At 39.7% G+C, this 18,543-nt stretch overlaps 1 protein-coding gene across 3 annotated transcripts in view; it reads right to left on the reverse strand.

Moving 5' to 3' along the window:
* The window catches only part of LOC136739955 (ATP-citrate synthase), a 53,942-nt gene extending 35,885 nt beyond the window's left edge, over positions 1 to 18,057 (reverse strand). For all 3 annotated transcript variants that reach the window (XM_066698402.1, XM_066698401.1, XM_066698400.1), the window contains exons 1-3: positions 17,882 to 18,057; positions 7,810 to 7,986; positions 6,373 to 6,495 (exon numbers count right to left, since the gene is read on the reverse strand). In XM_066698402.1, coding sequence (XP_066554499.1) covers positions 6,373 to 6,495; positions 7,810 to 7,968 — 282 coding nt within the window. In that variant the 5' untranslated portion in view covers positions 7,969 to 7,986; positions 17,882 to 18,057. The remainder of the gene's footprint in view (positions 1 to 6,372; positions 6,496 to 7,809; positions 7,987 to 17,881) is intronic.
* Between the last annotated feature and the right edge of the window lie 486 nt (positions 18,058 to 18,543).

Consider the following 18,543-nt stretch of genomic DNA (forward strand, 5'->3'; position numbering starts at 1 on the left):
CCATTTCAAAGAGCTTTACAGTTGTGATGCCCTGGGCTGAAGCAACAATTGCACAATTTTGGCGCCCTCTGGGGCAAGTTTTGCACTTGTGCCAGAACCACAGGAAAAGGGCCAAATGGTCAGTGCAGGACAGCAGATGGAAGAATGGGAGTGAGCAGGGAGCTTTCTAATAACCTGGCTTAGATGAGAGTTAAAACATTTTTATAAGTGCCATGGGATAGAACAGGCCTGCCCTGATCCAAAGCTGTGAACAATTTCCTAGGGATCCTCTAGCATCAGTTAAAGCAAGAACCTGAGGCCTCCCATCCCAGTACTCAGATTTTAAAATGTGGCAGGAACAGGCTACAGGGAGGTACAGTTGGTGGCAGCAGCCTATGCCATGGAACTAGATTAATTGTGGTCATGCACTAATTTTTTTTTTGCTTTAGTTATTGGAATGATGCATCAAATGATTCAGCATGGTAAGAAAAAGTAATATCTCCACTACAAGAAAGTTCAGATATTTTTAGATTAGTTTAACACTTTCCCTTTTTATATTATATATATATATATATATACACACATACATACATACATACATACATAAATACACGTATCAAAAACTGGGCAAAGGAAGGATTTGTTGAGATTCATTAACATTTGCCGGGCATTACTAATATAAAAATAAAAAACAAAAGTGTCGAAGGGCAGCTCCAACACCGTCCCAGCTCTGATATTAACCTCCATCAAACAGGTCCCTGCTCCTTTTCAATCTCAATATCCGCTAGTTTAATTAAAACCTTGTAGCTTTTATTAGGCAGTACACTGCACCAATTCCTCCCCCGTCACCCACTAATGACTGCAGATTCCATTAGAAGGATACTGCATATGTCCCAGCCTTGGAGCCCTCTGTCCTTGACTCCCACTATACAAGTGCGATTAATCCAATCAATAGGAGTACAGGTTAACTGAAACACAGGTGCCTGCCTGGCTGAAAGCTGCCTCATCCCTGCAAAATCCATCCTCGCCTCGATAGCAATCTGAATTAAACTGAATTAAACAGTTATCAAGTGTTTTTTGACCTGGATGTAGTTGATCAACCAGTTGGGACAGTCATGTAGAACAACATTCAACTTTTTTGAACGCAGAAAAAAAAAAAAAAATGTATACAAAAAAATGCCTCCTTAGCGCAAAGCATGCTCTCTCTTTACTGATGAACAACTTAATAGATCTAGCTCGGCTTGTGCAAGTTAACTGCGGTGGACTTGAATGATAACTTAATAGCATCTTTGGGACTTTGGGACTATAGGACTGGCTTGACTCAAACCTTCAGACTGAGAAAGTGAAAATATGGAAAAACTGAAGAACTGTGCAAAGTTAAAATGATACACATTAAGGGATAAGCCTCAACCTGTTCTTCATGTACTTGCCATTTAAGGAAATAAATAAAACTCCTGAAATGCATGTTTAGCTGGAAGCATTATGTATTTTAGACACACTTGTTTACTGTGATGTCTCCATCTCTGTAGGCAGATCTAGCTGCTTCACAATTAAATGTGCACACACAAAATACTCCAGAGACGGTGAAGCAAATTTCCCAGAGCATTCGACGTGACATTTTGGAATGAAAAAACTAATAAATTAGAATGAGGGAGAGAAAGAAAAAGCAGTTACTTGTGCTAATAAAATTGACCATCTGGTTCCCTTTATACTACAGGGAACTCCACCAATTAAAGCAACTCTTTCAGGTAGCCATTCTGTTTATAATAGAAAGAGCATGGAGATAGTTATAATTGGATTGCATGTAATGTGCATTGTCCATTGAACTTTTCCATTGGACTGTGCCTTACTGTGAATGCTCTGACCTAACCTAACATGCATAACCATGCTGAGTGTTTTAGAATTGTAAAGAGAAGAGAGAGAGACAGAGACAAGGAGGGAGAGAGAGAAATATCGGTTTCAGATCACAGTGCGTGTTTTGAAAAGTGATCAGTATTCGAACGGATCCGATTGCACCCTGCCTGTCACTCACAGTGGCAGGCTCTTCTCAGCTGAAAGCTCTGCTGTAGTCTAGAGAGGTGGGGCTTACTTTGCTAGCCGCCTGCCACGAATGACTGACTGCCTCACACAGAACCCCTGACCCACAGAGACCCAGAGAATAGCAGAGCCGACTCAACACAGACAGTTTACACCATCCTTGCTTTGATGCCTTCCTCAAGCTCATGAGAGAAACCCTGCTTTTCTTCAATGTCATAATATTCTTCAATGCCACGCTATACCAACCTTGAAGTGACCTTGTCAGCAGCTATGCACTGAATATCTTGAGAGCAAGTCTGGTTCTGACTGGTATCTTAATGAGGGACCTCTAATGAAAATCACAAGCAGAAGTGGGTTTAATACACATTCATTCCTTACTTTTCCACCTAAACATCAAGTGCAGACTTAAACAAGTTACTGGTGCACAATGGCCAGGAACTGATGAACATACAGTGATGCACAACAGGGATATTCATTCTGCATTAAAGTACAGGGGGGGAAACTGGGCAAGAGTAAGATTTCTGGGATATGGTGGTAATATGGGAGAGATCAGTGCTTCAAGGGGTGGCATCGAGCAATGAGGCTGGAGTGGAAGGAATTCAGTGTGGCAGGGTGAGGCACAACACCCTAGACACAACTCAGATTGGTCAAAGTATTTGAAAGTGATTTGACTGAATAGCATATTTGGTGGTTGTTTATTTCTCTTTTCTATTGTGATGGGAGTGCTTTTCCTCAGCAGTAGGAAGTATTGTGCTGCATGTGATTAAACAAGCCCGACAGCATTGTTAGGTTTTAATAAACATCAGCAGTGTAGTGACATCACACTGGCAAATGGATAGACTTCTTGCAACAATCATCTATTCCTTAGAGGGTGTATGCAAGATCACAGTAGCTCCCTTCAAAGGTTTAGGTCTATATTTCCAATTCTTCGGTTTAAATTGATGTCCTGAGTGGTGCAAGAGGCACAGATATAATAAGGATTAAAAGAAGATGGGAAAGTATTTTCTAAATCATTCCTTGGCTTTTTTTTATTTTATTTACTCTTAAGTAGAGAAGGCTGACAAGCAGAGAAAGAGCACATACTTGAAGTAATGTGGACAGGATTGCTTTGATCACCAAAATACCTTTTGTTGAAATTATTAAATTGTGGGGGAGAATGTTAGAGAGCGTATATTAAAAATAGACCCGAGAACAGTTCTAGAGTACATCCAGCATGATCAGCCATCTTCAAATGGCATTGACTTGATACACCACTTTTCTTGTTTGAGAAAATAAAAGTGCGTTTCATGCTGGGAAATCTGGCACACAGAGAGTGCACTCAGGGAAGGAGGAGAAGACTGGTAAGAAGATAAGACCACAATCGAAGCAGCCTGCCTTCAGATGGCACAAAGATGGATCTTGTTGCAGTTAGAGTTTCTGCTATTCCTGCAATAATAGGGTATCATAATGATAGTAATTTTAAATCCTTACACAGTGCAGTGTGATAAAGGATATAATGTCACAGACAAGAAGGTGGGTGACCTTTGACCTCTCCTTTAAAGGTACGTTAAAATGGCTAATAATTATCATTTAAAAAGTTACTGTTAAGCTTGGGTTTAAAAATGTTCAAATATTGTGATGACCTGTTGAATGTTTTCAACAGTATCCTTGAACCAAAGCATTGCAGTTACAGCTCTGCGCTGAGATTTCAGGTTTATAGACATAACATTAAATTACAACAGTGCTGCTACTACACTGTTCAAAAGAGCATAGTATAAAGCAGAGGCATCGTGCCCTTGATGCAAAAAATAGATACAAATAAATAACTTTACCACATAAACCTGAGGTAAAGAATTTACAGCAGATGTCCTATTGCTTTACTTAATAAGGCACATCTACAAAGACTATATTAAAAGAAAAAACACACCATTTGAAATAGTGAGGGATAATTCAGTCCATGCTTGATTTGATGAAAACACACAGTCAGCACAGCAATCAAAGACAGCTGGATTCTGTCTCTCCCTAGTCTGCACCAGTCACAGAGATCCAGTGCCTGTCACAGCCAAGGACGTGGCTCTGCTTTATGGGCCGATTGAAACGGTACCCATTAACGCTGAAGGGCATTATTTCACAACGCCAGCTGCCTGCATCATTTAAAATGAATGAATAACGTGCAAATTTAAACTCCTGCCTGTGGCACTCTCAACTATCAATTTTCCCTGGAAAAAGAAATTGTGACAAGTTACTTTTTCTTAAATCAGTGCGTGCAAGCTGGATTACAGGGAAGGTGCTAAGCCACCCGAGACCGCTGCATCAATCAGGCCTGACCCCCCCCCACCACATCACCCATCACCCCCGGCAGTAATGAGTTCTTGGCAAGGAGGCAGGCTTTCAGAGAAATGAGTGGAAAATTAAGAGAGGGGAAAAAATTTAAGTTTGGATAAGCACCACACAGCAGTGACAGGATTAATATCCACATAAACAACCTCACTAATATTACAATTCACTCTGGGTTCATTGAAATCTGTGTGAGCTGCACTTAAAACAATGAGGCAGTTTTAATGTTCACGATTGATCACTCTGTACCCATCGGATTTATCTACATTTTTTAAATCACATCTTTGCGATATTGCCTTGGCTTTATTTTGTACATTCTAGATGCACATTATTCTACTCTTATTATTAATGTCAATGTTCTGATGAAATCAAACTGTATTAATAGTGAAATCGTACAGGGAACACTACGGAATTCCATGAGTTAAAACAGACCAACTTGGGTGATGGCCAAATAATTTAAAATCAACAGGGCCGCACTCCTCCCAGTCCAGTCAGCACTGAGTGACGACATAAAAACAAGGCTCTACACTCCCAAGAAGCACAGCTCATAAACCTCACAACCATCCTGATTAACAGGAGAGCTTGTCCAGAGGAGGAGAATTGATTACTGACCCTTTATTACGGACGGGTGGGGCAATCACACATAAAATGCATCATAGCAACTCCACCCCAGGGCCGCCACAGCACATATGTCATTAGCTGCTCTTCGCCCACTTCAGCATGTGTTACTACACCAAGGACAATGCCTTCGAAATGCAGAGATTCATTTTATTTTCCCAGTCCAGAGCCAGTTTTATCTGCAAGCTTCAAGATTTATTAATCACAAAGGTGTTGTCCACTGGCGATTGGATTAAAACAATAACCCATTCTCAGCAACACAAAAGTTAATCACAGGTAAACAAAAACAGTCTACATGATCTGTTTCTTTAAAACTGGGTTTAAAAAAACAAAACAAAAAAATGATTCATAGTTCAAATATTCAACCTGGCTTACTGAGAAACAATCTTTACCTTTGTTTGTGTATTATTGTCAATCTGTAAAAGACCCTACACTTAATGTTTTGCATTTCTGTCCAGTTTGATTGTCTAAAGCGTCAGTGAAAATTACCAACATTAGAAAAGTGCAACCTGAAACGGAGATTGGATGTGATCAGTCTTATAAAGTTATAAACCTTCAAAACAACACTTTATACAGATTGGTGGGAGGTTTTCCAAAGCATTTGCCAAGCTATCTGCCTAGTTTCTCCATAGTTTCTTTAGATTATTGTTTGGACAAATGGGGGAAAAAAAAAAAAACAAAAAAACTTTGAATTCCAGAAAGAGGGCTTATCAACATGGAACGCATGGAACAACGTGCTGGGAGAGACTATTAAGCTGCAACACAATTTACTCTTGCAAACTAATTTTACACAGAGCATAACAGAAAGAATCACATCAAGTGATGCAAGGACCTAGTGGGATTGACAGTATTAAAGGATATCAGCACACCAACGGAAAATGGAAGAGTGCAGGGGAACTGAGCCAAGGTTGTAAACAACATCAACAGGAAAAATGGCTGCACACTTATTTGCACTCCGAAAACAAAGATATTAAAACAAAACAAAAATAAGTAAATTAAGGTGTAATTTTCACGGTTCAGTTCAAAAGCACCTCGATCGAAGTCTTAAGATTTGATATTTTGGGTTGAGAGTGAAGGGGGACAAAAAAGGCTTCTTTCGTTTCGTTTTAGGAATTTAATTCAGAACATACGAGTAGCTATCTACATCACAGTTATTCCATTTAATGAATAAACTACCATTTCCCTGCCAGATTCACAACTCTGTTAACAAGTGTAGCTGTAACTACACTGTTCACTGTGGTTGATTAACAAAAAAAAGCAATTGAAGAGGTTAAGAGTGAACATCAGAAATCTACTGTATCTAAAAACAAATTAAAAATTATCTATATAAAGAAGGCTGTGTGTGGTAGAGGACAGATTTACAAAAGATATATTCCCACACAAGGATGAAGTGTTGGGTGTCGTATGCCGTGCTGTACTCACCGTGGTCTCCCTATTGAGCCTGGGCTTGAGCCACTCCTTCACACCCTGCAGGTCCAGGTTAACACCCACCAGCCCTAGCTTCCCCCTACGCTTAATCAGCTGGTCCGGCTTCACAACCAGGTGCTGCCAATCCAAAGACACAGGGAAAATGTTTTTTATAAAATAAAATAAAAAATCAACGCAGATACATACACCACTGTACATCACTGTAAGTTGCTTTGGTTTTTCTTCGTTATATCCCCATTTCGAATACAGTGATTGTTAATCAATTTACTGCTATAGGACCTTTTACTGACAAGGGGCAGATGTAGGTATTACACAAAAGGATTTAATCTGCACCATCCTCTACAGCAATTAAGGGTTAAGAGTGAATAAAGTAGTGGTTGGATCATAGCCCTGTTTTGGAAGAAGGTGGCAAGTGCCAAGTTTTTTTTTTAAAGCACATTTACAAAGTCTAATACACCCTCGACTTTTACTGAAGGATAAAGCGGTCACATAGATAAAATAGGCTGTGATCCTTTTCTCTGGTGACGCAAACGCTGCCTCGGAGAGGGACAGAGACGCACATTACCTTGTCTTTTATAGAGTGTGGAGCTCTGAATGAATCAAGGGGAATAACATTTAATACTGGCCGGGTGCCAGATTGGATGACCGGGCCAAAGTTAATCCAATTCCCTTAGTAAATCCTGTCACTGCCGATGCATTTTTCAGCCATTCTGGATCTTACAGGATAGAAAGGATGACAAATCTACAATGCCAAGAGGGATACTTTACTTAATCCTCTGACCTTCTGATTAGTCACCGTCTTTCCCCTATTCATATTCTGCTCATATCTTATCGATTACACTGTATGCTTTGTGATGGTGCATCAGCATCTGTTCCATAACTTGGAAGTTAAGGGAGGCGAACATGACGGATTCCCGTGCCTTATGCGGCTTTGTCCAGAGAGCAATGGAGTTCACAGAATTTGATTTTTTTAATTATTCCTTCTCGGATCTCCTTTGCTCCATGTGTAGGGGTTTAGATTGGTGAAAACTAAACGAGCGGAAAATACTGCAAAAACTGATAATTTCTGCAGTGCCACTGTCCTGATTCCAAGAGTTTACTTCTACATTGCTAATTTGGAAATCAAATCAAAACTGGTGGGACCTGAGGCATTTTGATTAGTGCAAATACATGCAAAATAAAATGAATTTTATAAACCCTCTGGGGCTACACCCTAGGGCACATTTCATATGAAGCACTGTTATTATATAATAAATTATGTTTATTAAATAATACTTACTCATCAATGGGAACAAACTTAAAACTTAAAGCCAAAATTACCATACAAATTTAAACTCATGCAGGCAGGAGGCTTTGGATCTTAGGAAGCACAGCTGCGGCATCCCTGGGGGGAGAGGGCAGAGTGGACACAGAGAGCAAGGTGGCACTGACCTCAGTGAGCAGCCAGGGGTGGTCCTGCGCCAACCTGTCCCAGTCGGTCTCAGCTGTCACATTGGCGTATTTGAAGCGGTTCTGCACAGCGGCTGAGGTACAGATGTACTTGTACAGGAACTCCTTCCCCGTCTGCTCAGAGATGGCTTTGGCCGACATGGCTGCTCACTGCAGTACCTTATAGGAGCAGACAAGAACAGGACACTCGATAAAGGCTTTGAAGATGAAACGTCAAGTATTTTTGGGCATGCAAGATTCTAGGCTAATTTCGGGCAGATTTATCTAAATATCTCAAGCAAATAAAATTAGATTTAATAAAGTGTGATCCTTTTTCGCATACAGACTTGTCATTAGCCTAAATGTTTTAGTAGTCAATGCAAAACCAAAATGAAAACATTTTTCACTGCCATTTTTCAAATGCCAACTACTGAGCTCAGAGTACAACTAGAAATCTGCACATCTGCAGGAAGAATGAGACGGAGCAGATGTCCCCAAAAATGCACTGCTGTCAATTCTAGCCCAGCTGTTGCATCCGTTGGAGAATTTGATATAGTGAAACTGCTAACGGTCTAAACCATTCAAGTGACCAAGAAGCCACAGGAAGCTGCGTGTGTGATAACTAGAAGAGCCCACTTCTCCCCAGCAACGTGCTTGGAAAATCCTGGATAAATCCAATGGTAGCATAACCATGTCTGGACACCAGCTCCAACTAGGCTATAGTACATATCCTGCACTTCAGGCAGAGGTTTTTACCACATACTCTAATCAGGAGCTCCTAAGCACAGTAGTACACAAGCAGTTTGCTACATCACATTTGCATTTGAGGCATTCTGGATGATTTTATTTTCTGAGGTTATACCCGAATATCAAATTTGATGTAGATGTGATGAAGTAAAACCTTGCAACAGACAACACTGTGGTCTAGGAATGATAATGGAACGGCAGCCCTTTTAATCTCAACCACTCTGGAGAGCTTCTACCACCACCTCTGACATGACAATTCACCAACCAGCTCCAAAGGTCAGAGGTTAGGGGTGAGGAGTCAGCAACCTTGGCAATTCCCCATTGAAGAGCTTTGATCCAGCCAGTACCTTATTTATTTAACGAGCACTAATTACTTACTAATTACATGCTGCTCAGTTAAAGCTTCTTAGTAGTGACTTAAAATTACTCCACAGCACAATCACAAGATACGTTTGATAACTAGGCTACACTACCAAAAACCACTCAACTGGTTGCCTTATCTTACTTGTGTGGTTGCAGTTCTGACGCTCCCCATCTCCACTATCACAAAGGTCTAGCCGGTTTCTAAGAGTCTGCATTTGGTGACCATTGACTTACAGCTATTGTGCTAAACTAACGAATGAAGAATTATTTCTTCAAACAGGACGCAGAGAATTAAAAAAACGGTTTCCATGGATTTGAATGACTGTGGGTGAGTAAGACATCAGGTACAAATGCCAAAATACCAAAAGTATCCCTTTAAGTGTTTAGGGGTGAGGAGAGCCACTGTTTGGCAGACTTTAGAGGTTGCTTTAAAAAAACAACAAGGAGGCGAGACTAAGATAATATCTTCTATATGTATATATATACACATGATAAGTTAATACAAATAACTGGTCCATGTCAGAGCAGAACTGGATTAAGAAAGGGAAGACAGCAGGGATCTTTAGGTTCAGGGGGGCAAAGTTCTCATTTAGTGTCCCCATTGATATGGATTTTAAGTATTATGGCTGCTGTGATTGGCTGGTTTCTACTATGTTATTTAGAAAACAAAGACTAGCATTTAAAGAGCCTGCTTTGCATAGCTCACAGGTCCAAACCTTGTCTCTTATTGAGAAGTCTACTGTCAAAATGCACCAGGAGGAAATGTATCTAGAGATCACTTCATCGATAAGGCACTTGAATTATTGGTCACTTGCATCAGAAGCCACTAAAAATAGGCATCACAATGAAATAAAACCAGCCCTCCTACCCCACTGTAAAACAGCATCAGACAAACCATGCACATTGCTACAATACACAGTAGTGTGTGTGTGTGGTGGGACAAGGGAGCTTAAAGGCACTACCTTTTCCAGTGTAAAGCTTCACTACGACCTGCACTGTTCATTATATGTACAGTCAGGAAAAAGTGTAACCTTTAAGATTGCATTGCCAGTGTCCATTTCAACATCAGCCTGGAAGGCTTTCTTTCCCTTCTTTTTTAAGGGGGAGTGGGAAATCTTGCGATTACAGGCAGACAGAAGGGAAGAGCAGAGCTATAGCTCCTGGCCCCTCCCTCTGCCAACACTGCTCTCTTTGTATCAGAGCTACGTCTCTCCCTGCCCATTCGCTCACCCCCCACACCTCCTACAGCCTTGCATTTAAAAGGCCTTCAAATGCATTTTCCATTTGTTGCCTATGGTTTTTCATAGCATGCTCGTTCTATTAGTCTCAGTTGTGATTTCCAGTGACCAGTTAGTTTCAAGTACATTTACCACAATACACGTATTGCCACACAGCCTGCCACAATTGCAGACTGTTTCAGTACATACTAAGGTGCAGATATACTTTGCATACTGAAAACAATTCACAAAAACAGGTAATGTAAACATTTACACACAGTCACAAAGAAAGAATTGTAATCAAGGTAGCCAGGATTAAACAACCCTACAGAGAGGGAGGGAAAACAAAACAAAAATGCTCTGAATGAAAACTGAATGGCATTTTAATAAATAAATATGATTAACAGAATTTGGTCTCGGCTGTAAATACTGTACATAAGATGCAAGGAAAAATAGATTAAAAATTACAAAAATAATAATAATTCTGCACACTTCTCCTCAGATAGGGCAGTTGTCCAATTCTATTTATGCTCACAGCCCCTCTCCTTTAAAGGTCCTTAACTACCGGTGTTTTTTAATAATGCCATGTGCTCAGAGAAGCAGAGACTCTAAAATGCTGGAAAGCTTGAAGGATCAACAGGGCCTAGGCCTAAAAAAAAAAATCTATTACTAGCTTCACAGGCACAGAGAAATACATATTACACAACATGTGCAAAGTAGGAAAAAGCTATCTGCAAATTTGCAAGCTGCTGCAAGTGTAATACAAGGCTGTGTAGACATTGAAGCAGTGTACTTGTTTGACCAGTCGAACTCTTAAGAGGTGGCCTGTGCGATAACGTGAAATATATACCACATATCCCACATACTTTTCATTGCAAACTAACTATTCACTAAACCGCAGTTTCCCTGTAGAAGGAAGTAGCCATGTTGACCAATGGGATGTTGCCTACAAAGGTTTTCACTCTGAGTGGGGGGTGGAGGACAGATTTACCATCACATTTTCAAATCACTTTCCTTTATGACAACAAAGATCCAAAACAAAAACTCCAACATAGACAACAAAACCTTTACAAGAAATACAAATTCAATGCATGGTTTGGCTGAAAGAAATGCATAAAGGATAGTGTGCTGGTTTCAGTTTTAATGCATTCATTCAGGAATATGGACTCTTTTTACAGTTTTCTCCTGGATGAAAGAAACATCCTTTCAACCCGGGGATGCGGGTTTTTGTTTTTGCTTTCTATATAGATTTATTTTTAGGACTTTGTTGCATGGGCTCATGGACAGGATATTAAAGCTGTTCTGTAGCAATCTTGGTACAATCACTGCAAACAAAACTGTGAATGCAAAGATAAAATGGACTTTCTGGTTAAGTGCATATTATTTTATTCGCAAATTAAGGTTATGTAACATAAAACCATTTCATTTTTGTTTGATATAAGTTACATACAAAATGTTCCAACCTGTTCTATTCAGAGCCAGTGCAGAGCTTGTTTATCTAAAATAAGATCCATGAAACAACTGCTTACATTATGTATTATATACATCTCTTCTTTGTGAAAAGTTTAAAAAAACAATTTATAAATGGAGTGGTCTGTTACTTTCTTATTGGCTGGACTTTAACACCACCCAGTGAGAACAAATCCAGCTGCAAACTTTCATTCCAACAAAGTATTCAGCTTGCAGACAAAGCTGAAATGCAAACCTGGCAAGTTTATAATAAATGTTTGACACATACATATATTTTTTTAAATGTGTTATGAAAAAGTTGGGTTTTTGTTTTGTGCTATTGCCATAGGCAGTTAGCCATAAATGAATAAGGTATTGTATGCATGTACGGACCTATATGTTATTCAGCATCTCACTCTTCAATAAACAGGGCCAGACCTTGCAAGCCTGTGATGCTTGCTGGGCACTGGGGTTGTAGAGCAGCGTTTCTGCACCACGGAGCCCCAGTCAGACAAACGGGAATTACTGGTGCTTCCGTCACTGCCTTGCCTCACCACATAGGCAGGGATTCGTGTTGCGCAAGAAATGCAAAACAACCCAGATTCATAAGAGAGGTGGAGAGTTTGAGGGGGTAGAGAGGGGATGAGTTATTAGGTGTAGCAAGGAACACCAAGGCCACAGAAACAGGAAGCTGTCACAAGAGCAGGTTCTCTCAGTTGACAGGAGGACAAGACAGACATGGGCAGATTCTTTCTTTGTTGGTGAACAAGGGTTTAAACGCATCCTATTCAAAACCAAAACTGGGCCACTCCTGTTACAAGAATTTTGAAGCGTTTTTTGTTTATCATTACATTGCTATGATCATTACTTGGCAATAGCCTTTATCCAAGATGACCTACATTTAAAAATAATTGTATCAGCTTAGCTTAGCTATCACCATTCAGGATGTAGGAAGTCTCTTACTGTACTTGTGTAAATTGTAAATTGGAATCTGTAAAATGTATGTTTTAGCTAAGTTGAACTTGTAACGATTGATGCCTTGTACTTCTCTGTATTTTTGCACTTATGTTGTAAGTCGCCCTGGATAAGGGCGTCTGCCAAGAAATAATAATAATAATAATAATAATAATAATAATAATAATAATAATAATAAAAATATCAGAAGTGTGCTATACAAGTAGTGAAATGACAGTACACTAGAAAAACAATGTAATAAGCTATAGTGTCTCCAATAAAACAGTATTTACAGCAAATGAGGTGCAGCATTACAATATTAAGATATTTCCTGTTGCTCTTGGAATACATTAATACTGAACATCTAGTGATAAAATGGCTGGCAAATCTGCTACTATAACTACAATTAGCATTGTTGTTACTGCTAATTGGAATTTTTGGGGATCTCAACTTTCACCTTATTGATCTCTCTGCTAGACATTTCCATCTCTTTAATTATGTATTTATAAATTCATTCCCCTATTAACTGTACCCAGAACGTAAAGGGGCACATGTCATTTAAAAAAAACAAAAAACAAATGTAGCTAGTCCAGTTCTAGAAAGCAGAGTAAAAATGAACGCCCAATCTCCACACCTGTTACGAAGGCCTGACAGGCGCAACTTACTTTATCAAAACGGCTTGTGAAAGTTTCAGAATCTGCAGTAAACATACTAGAATTACTCAGATCCAATTTTAATGGAAATAGAATAAACTATTTCCATTGTGACTTTTGCAGAGTGAGGAAAAAAAAAAAAAAAAAGTACTGATTTGTTCAAGGTTAAATTCACTGGTTGCTATACAGTCATGGGATGGTAGCAAGCCGTGAGTAGACCTGTTCTCTAAATAAAAGCAACATTTTTGGTTTAATGATTTTCATTAACCCGATTTAATTTCTTACTGGCTGGACTAAGCTGGTCCCACTAAGTTGCTGCATTGTTAAACACAGCTTAGTGGTGTGCTGAAATGTTTGCATCGACCGTGTGGTCCGCAGGTCAAAAAAGTTGGGGAAACATTACAAAGCCTTCACAGTCAGGGCTGGACCAACCTAGGTTTAATTAAATTCATAATGAATGTTCAGAATCTGACAATCCCAATTCTACACACTTAATTCTGCCCAAAAAATTATAAATACCTGGTAGCTAATACACCGCTCTAACAGGTTGTTCCTGCTACCAGGCTGTCATTCAGCCAAGCAAACAAAGCTGAAACTTGCACATAACTTATTATTCACACCATGTCTTCAATGGGATTGTTAAACTTCAAAACTAAAAGGTTAATATGTAGGATTCCTTGAGCTCAAGAACTTAAAATGGTGATGAAGTGGCTTGTCTAGATGGACAATATCAAAAGTGAAGGGGACTTGCTTTGAGAAAGATGTGACCAAGTTATTTCCCCTGTCCGAGCACAGGACAGATTCTGGATGTTTAAAAATCTGCCTTTTTTGGCTGGTGTTGAACATAGTCTTCTGTTCGCACAAAAAGAAGACTGACAATCTAAATGACTGTCCAGACATCGTAATCAAAGTCAACTAAAATCCATGATTTTTACAGCATTTTTAGTGCCAGCTCCAGACTAAAACCTCCAATCTCTCATGATGACTGGATTAAGAGAATTACTATTAGACCAACAGAGCTTGTACTTGAACAAGACTATGACTGAAATTAAAGAAATACAGACTTGATTAGCTTAGTGTCTTTCCTTGTCAGATAAACTAAAGTTAATCAACATCACTAAGCCAATTCATAAATAAGCAGTAAGAGGTCAGGGGAGGCCATTTAATATATTGCTGATTTGAGTTCTGGACAGTGTGAGGATTTTGGCAGGGGAACAAATAGGAAAACAAGACCCATTGACTACATGCAGAGATTATCAAGGCTGGGCTCCACTCCCCAGGCCTGGATACAGAAATGTAATTAGGCATCACCTGTCAGATGTAATAGACTTAGAGGAGCCTCCTTGTATCTTCCTTTCAAGGTCAGAAAGTACAAATTTCATTTTGTCCATTGCACATTTTTTCTTTTTAGATGTTGATCTGGATTATCATGGAATTATTTTCTGCCACTCATACACTTTTTACAGTGGCTGCACTAAGTGTTTGCACAGTTGCTAAGAGCATGTTTCGAGCAGGATTTAGTGCTAAGGAGAAGTTATACAGACACAGAAAGAGCAAAGGACATCAGCCACCACCTTACTTCTGGTGGAGATATGAAATGCTATTATTTTCTCATATTTTCTTACTTTTCTAAATTTTGGAAGAGGGTTTGAATCCTAATCCCACCCACAGCACAGATTACATACATAAATATATGTATGTGTGCGTGTGTAATTTTTACATTTTATATATATATATATATATATATACACTCACCTAAAGGATTATTAGGAACACCATACTAATACTGTGTTTGACCCCCTTTCGCCTTCAGAACTGCCTTAATTCTACGTGGCATTGATTCAACAAGGTGCTGAAAGCATTCTTTAGAAATGTTGGCCCATATTGATAGGATAGCATCTTGCAGTTGATGGAGATTTGTGGGATGCACATCCAGGGCACGAAGCTCCCGTTCCACCACATCCCAAAGATGCTCTATTGGGTTGAGATCTGGTGACTGTGGGGGCCAGTTTAGTACAGTGAACTCATTGTCATGTTCAAGAAACCAATTTGAAATGATTCGACCTTTGTGACATGGTGCATTATCCTGCTGGAAGTAGCCATCAGAGGATGGGTACATGGTGGTCATAAAGGGATGGACATGGTCAGAAACAATGCTCAGGTAGGCCGTGGCATTTAAACGATGCCCAATTGGCACTAAGGAGCCTAAAGTGTGCCAAGAAAACATATTTGTAGGCATTCCAGCCTCATTCAGTAAATCAATATGCATGGTGCTGGACTAACTAGTCAAGCTTGTTGCCCAGAATGCTGTTCCCTTAGGCTAGCTAAACTGCAACACAAGATTTGCTAATTAAGCTAGAAAAACCTTTACACTTGATACAGTCTTACGAGAGGGTTCTGCATGGACAATCAATTCCTTAATGTTAGAAGGGCTCCATTCGTACAGCATAAAGGCCACACTGAAGGGATCCTTAGCTTTTTATGAGCAGCCAGGGATATACAATAGGGTAAAAGTAGTGCAGAAACTGAAAGCAAAGAGCTTTATTATAGAGCAAACAAGGAAACAAGCTCAAGAAAAAGACTGAGGCCAAAAATAAACACATACTCTTATCTGAGTGACCCTATGTTGAAAGGTTTCCAGTAGCAATTACTATACGTGACCTACCAATATCAAGTAATAAATGCCCTGATAAAGTACAGCAAGGTTTGAGGAGGACAAAAACAATCAAATCTCGTCCAGGGCTGGCTAGCTGACTCTCAATAGGCCGCAATGAGAGTAATGAGGCATCACACAGGAGGAAGTTATAAACCGTGATCATGGGCAAGTCAGCTTTGACCAAATACTAAAGATAAAATAGTACAGCACCAGATACACATCGCACTCACTGCACATTCTTCCCATTCGCAGTTGAACATTGTCTATGCATATCCTGCTATGATTTTTCAGTAATGCAAGGCTGTAGGGTCTGTCAGAGTTTCATTGTGACCTGAACTTCTCCGTTATTAACTTGATCTAATTATTTGCTCCATTGGACAAGTTCCAGGCAGGTTACGTGTTAATATCAGCGAAAGGCTTTAAATGAATCTCTGATTTCACAGTTTTTAAACACTGGGAGTCTGGAAACGAGGGTTATACAGTTAGTCAAATGATCAAATTATTAGATCTGCTAATTAACTGAAGACTTGGGAAGGGATCCAATGCTAGGAGACACCAGAGCCCACTAGTTTAAGAATCATTCCTTATATGCTTTGTTTTGCTCTGGCTATTTCCTGCAAACAGGAGAAAACGTATTGAAAAGAAGAAAACATGTTGTGTCTAGATAGTAGAATAAACTATGATATTCTAGGCTGAGACAGGCTCCATGAATTACACTACAGATTATGACAAGGAAAGGCAAAACAATAAAAAATATTTTTTGCATACAAAACTGCACAATCAATCATTAGTCCTGGCAGATGTCCAGTACTCACTTTTCAATGGATGCTCTGAAACCTGTATGACGAGTCTATTGTGAAGATGCAGTATGAGGGATATATTCAGATGCAATCAGTGTTGATTATTTTCACAGAAACCAAGGTCTGTTATTTAGTGCCCTTATCTTGCAGTGCGGTAGTGTAGTGGTCCACAATATAGGGGTGTGTTCTGTATTTAGTCACGGTTTAACAAACTAATATATATAGATATATATATAGATATATATATGTATATAGATATATATAGATAGATAGATAAATGGATATGTAGATGAACAAGGACACAGATGTAGTCAAAAGTATTATTTTGAAACAATGTTATGCTGCAATTAATGTATTAAAAAAAATATATATGGACAGTAAAATATTTATCCAAATTCCAGAAAAATTGCTTCTTAGGAGGGCCCCTCATAAGGCAAAGATTTGGGGTCACTTCTAAAAAGTCATACATAACTCAAGAACAAAAAATGTGATTGGCTCCAAATAAAAAATAAAATGACAGTAACAACTTTGTGCACTTGCTCTGAAACAGATCATCCTTCTAATATTTCCTGTCTTTTTGGTATTTCAAAATAAAAGAGCAAGTGGTCTTATATCCTTATATTTTCTGTTAATCGGAAAGTGAAGCAAACTCACACGTATAAAGTATTGTCGTTACCAAATTACACTGCCACCCCTCCTGCAGGCCGCCTCGCTCAGACTCATTCATTCTCGGTCAGCAATTTGACTGTGAAAGACTTTGGTTTTACTTCAAACAAGACTTATAACGAGATAACCCGCTATTGATTAGAAACCCCTTATTTTATATGGCTACATTTTGTATTAATATTTAACTTTCAAAATTGAGAGAATACATTAAGTGAAACGCAACGCCCAAACTCATTATCTAATACAATGACAGTTACTGCTTCAATTAATATTATCGATATTAATATGAACAAAGCTATAATAATGACAGCAAAAACATAATTATGTTTTATGTATTATATAAAAATAAAATAGAGTTTTCGAGTGCTCTTATAATCCGTATTGCTGAGACAGGGCTGAAGCCACTTTATTAATACAGTGTGAACACTACTTTGCATTACAGCCGGGTCTAAATGTCATATAAAGTGGCGATACTAAGTTAGCAGCATCCAGGCTCTGCACATCTCCCGGCTCAGGAGGCTCTACCGCGGTGTCAGCACAGAGCCTGCCCGAAACAAGCGGCTTCCTTACCGTTCAGGATTACGTCCACGTCCACAGTAGTTAACAGCACATACAATATTGCTTTACTGTCTATTGTTTGCGTTGTGTATCCCCGTCGGTCGGCAAATTCAGCTCTTCACGCTGCTCTCTTCACATCCGCCTCTAAAGCACGTCTTCCTTCTCTTCCTCTGTCGCTTTTCTCTCTCTCCTCACCATCTGCTGATATGGTTACATGAACTCCCGGCTCTCTGATTGGCTGCGCTCGTCCCATGTGATCCTGCGCCGCCACGCTGTCCCCGCCCCACACTCCCCTTGTTCATTCATTTGACTCTACATCAACACCAGGGGTTTGTGAAACTGGGCTCGTCGGTGGGCGCCATGTTGGCTCCGGCAATTGAATAAGGCCGGCCGAAGAATCGGAGCCAAAATGGTATCCATCCTTGAAACGTCACCACCCGGAGGTTGCTGAGGTGTGATTGGATACATCCTTCTCCAAATGGGCGTGATTGAAGACTGGGAGCTGCTTTTGATTGGAGCGGAGTGATTGGGGCCTGTTGGGACAGGGTGTCTGTCACAGCTCAGAAAGTGTAATGCAGAGCCGGGATTATATATGAACAGTTGCGGCATTACAGTGACAGTGCACAACTCTGCACACACGCCTCAACTATTAAAGTTGCGTCAGACACCCAAAC

Source organism: Amia ocellicauda, chromosome 3 (assembly GCF_036373705.1).
Source record: "Amia ocellicauda isolate fAmiCal2 chromosome 3, fAmiCal2.hap1, whole genome shotgun sequence".
NCBI classification, from domain to species: domain Eukaryota; kingdom Metazoa; phylum Chordata; class Actinopteri; order Amiiformes; family Amiidae; genus Amia; species Amia ocellicauda.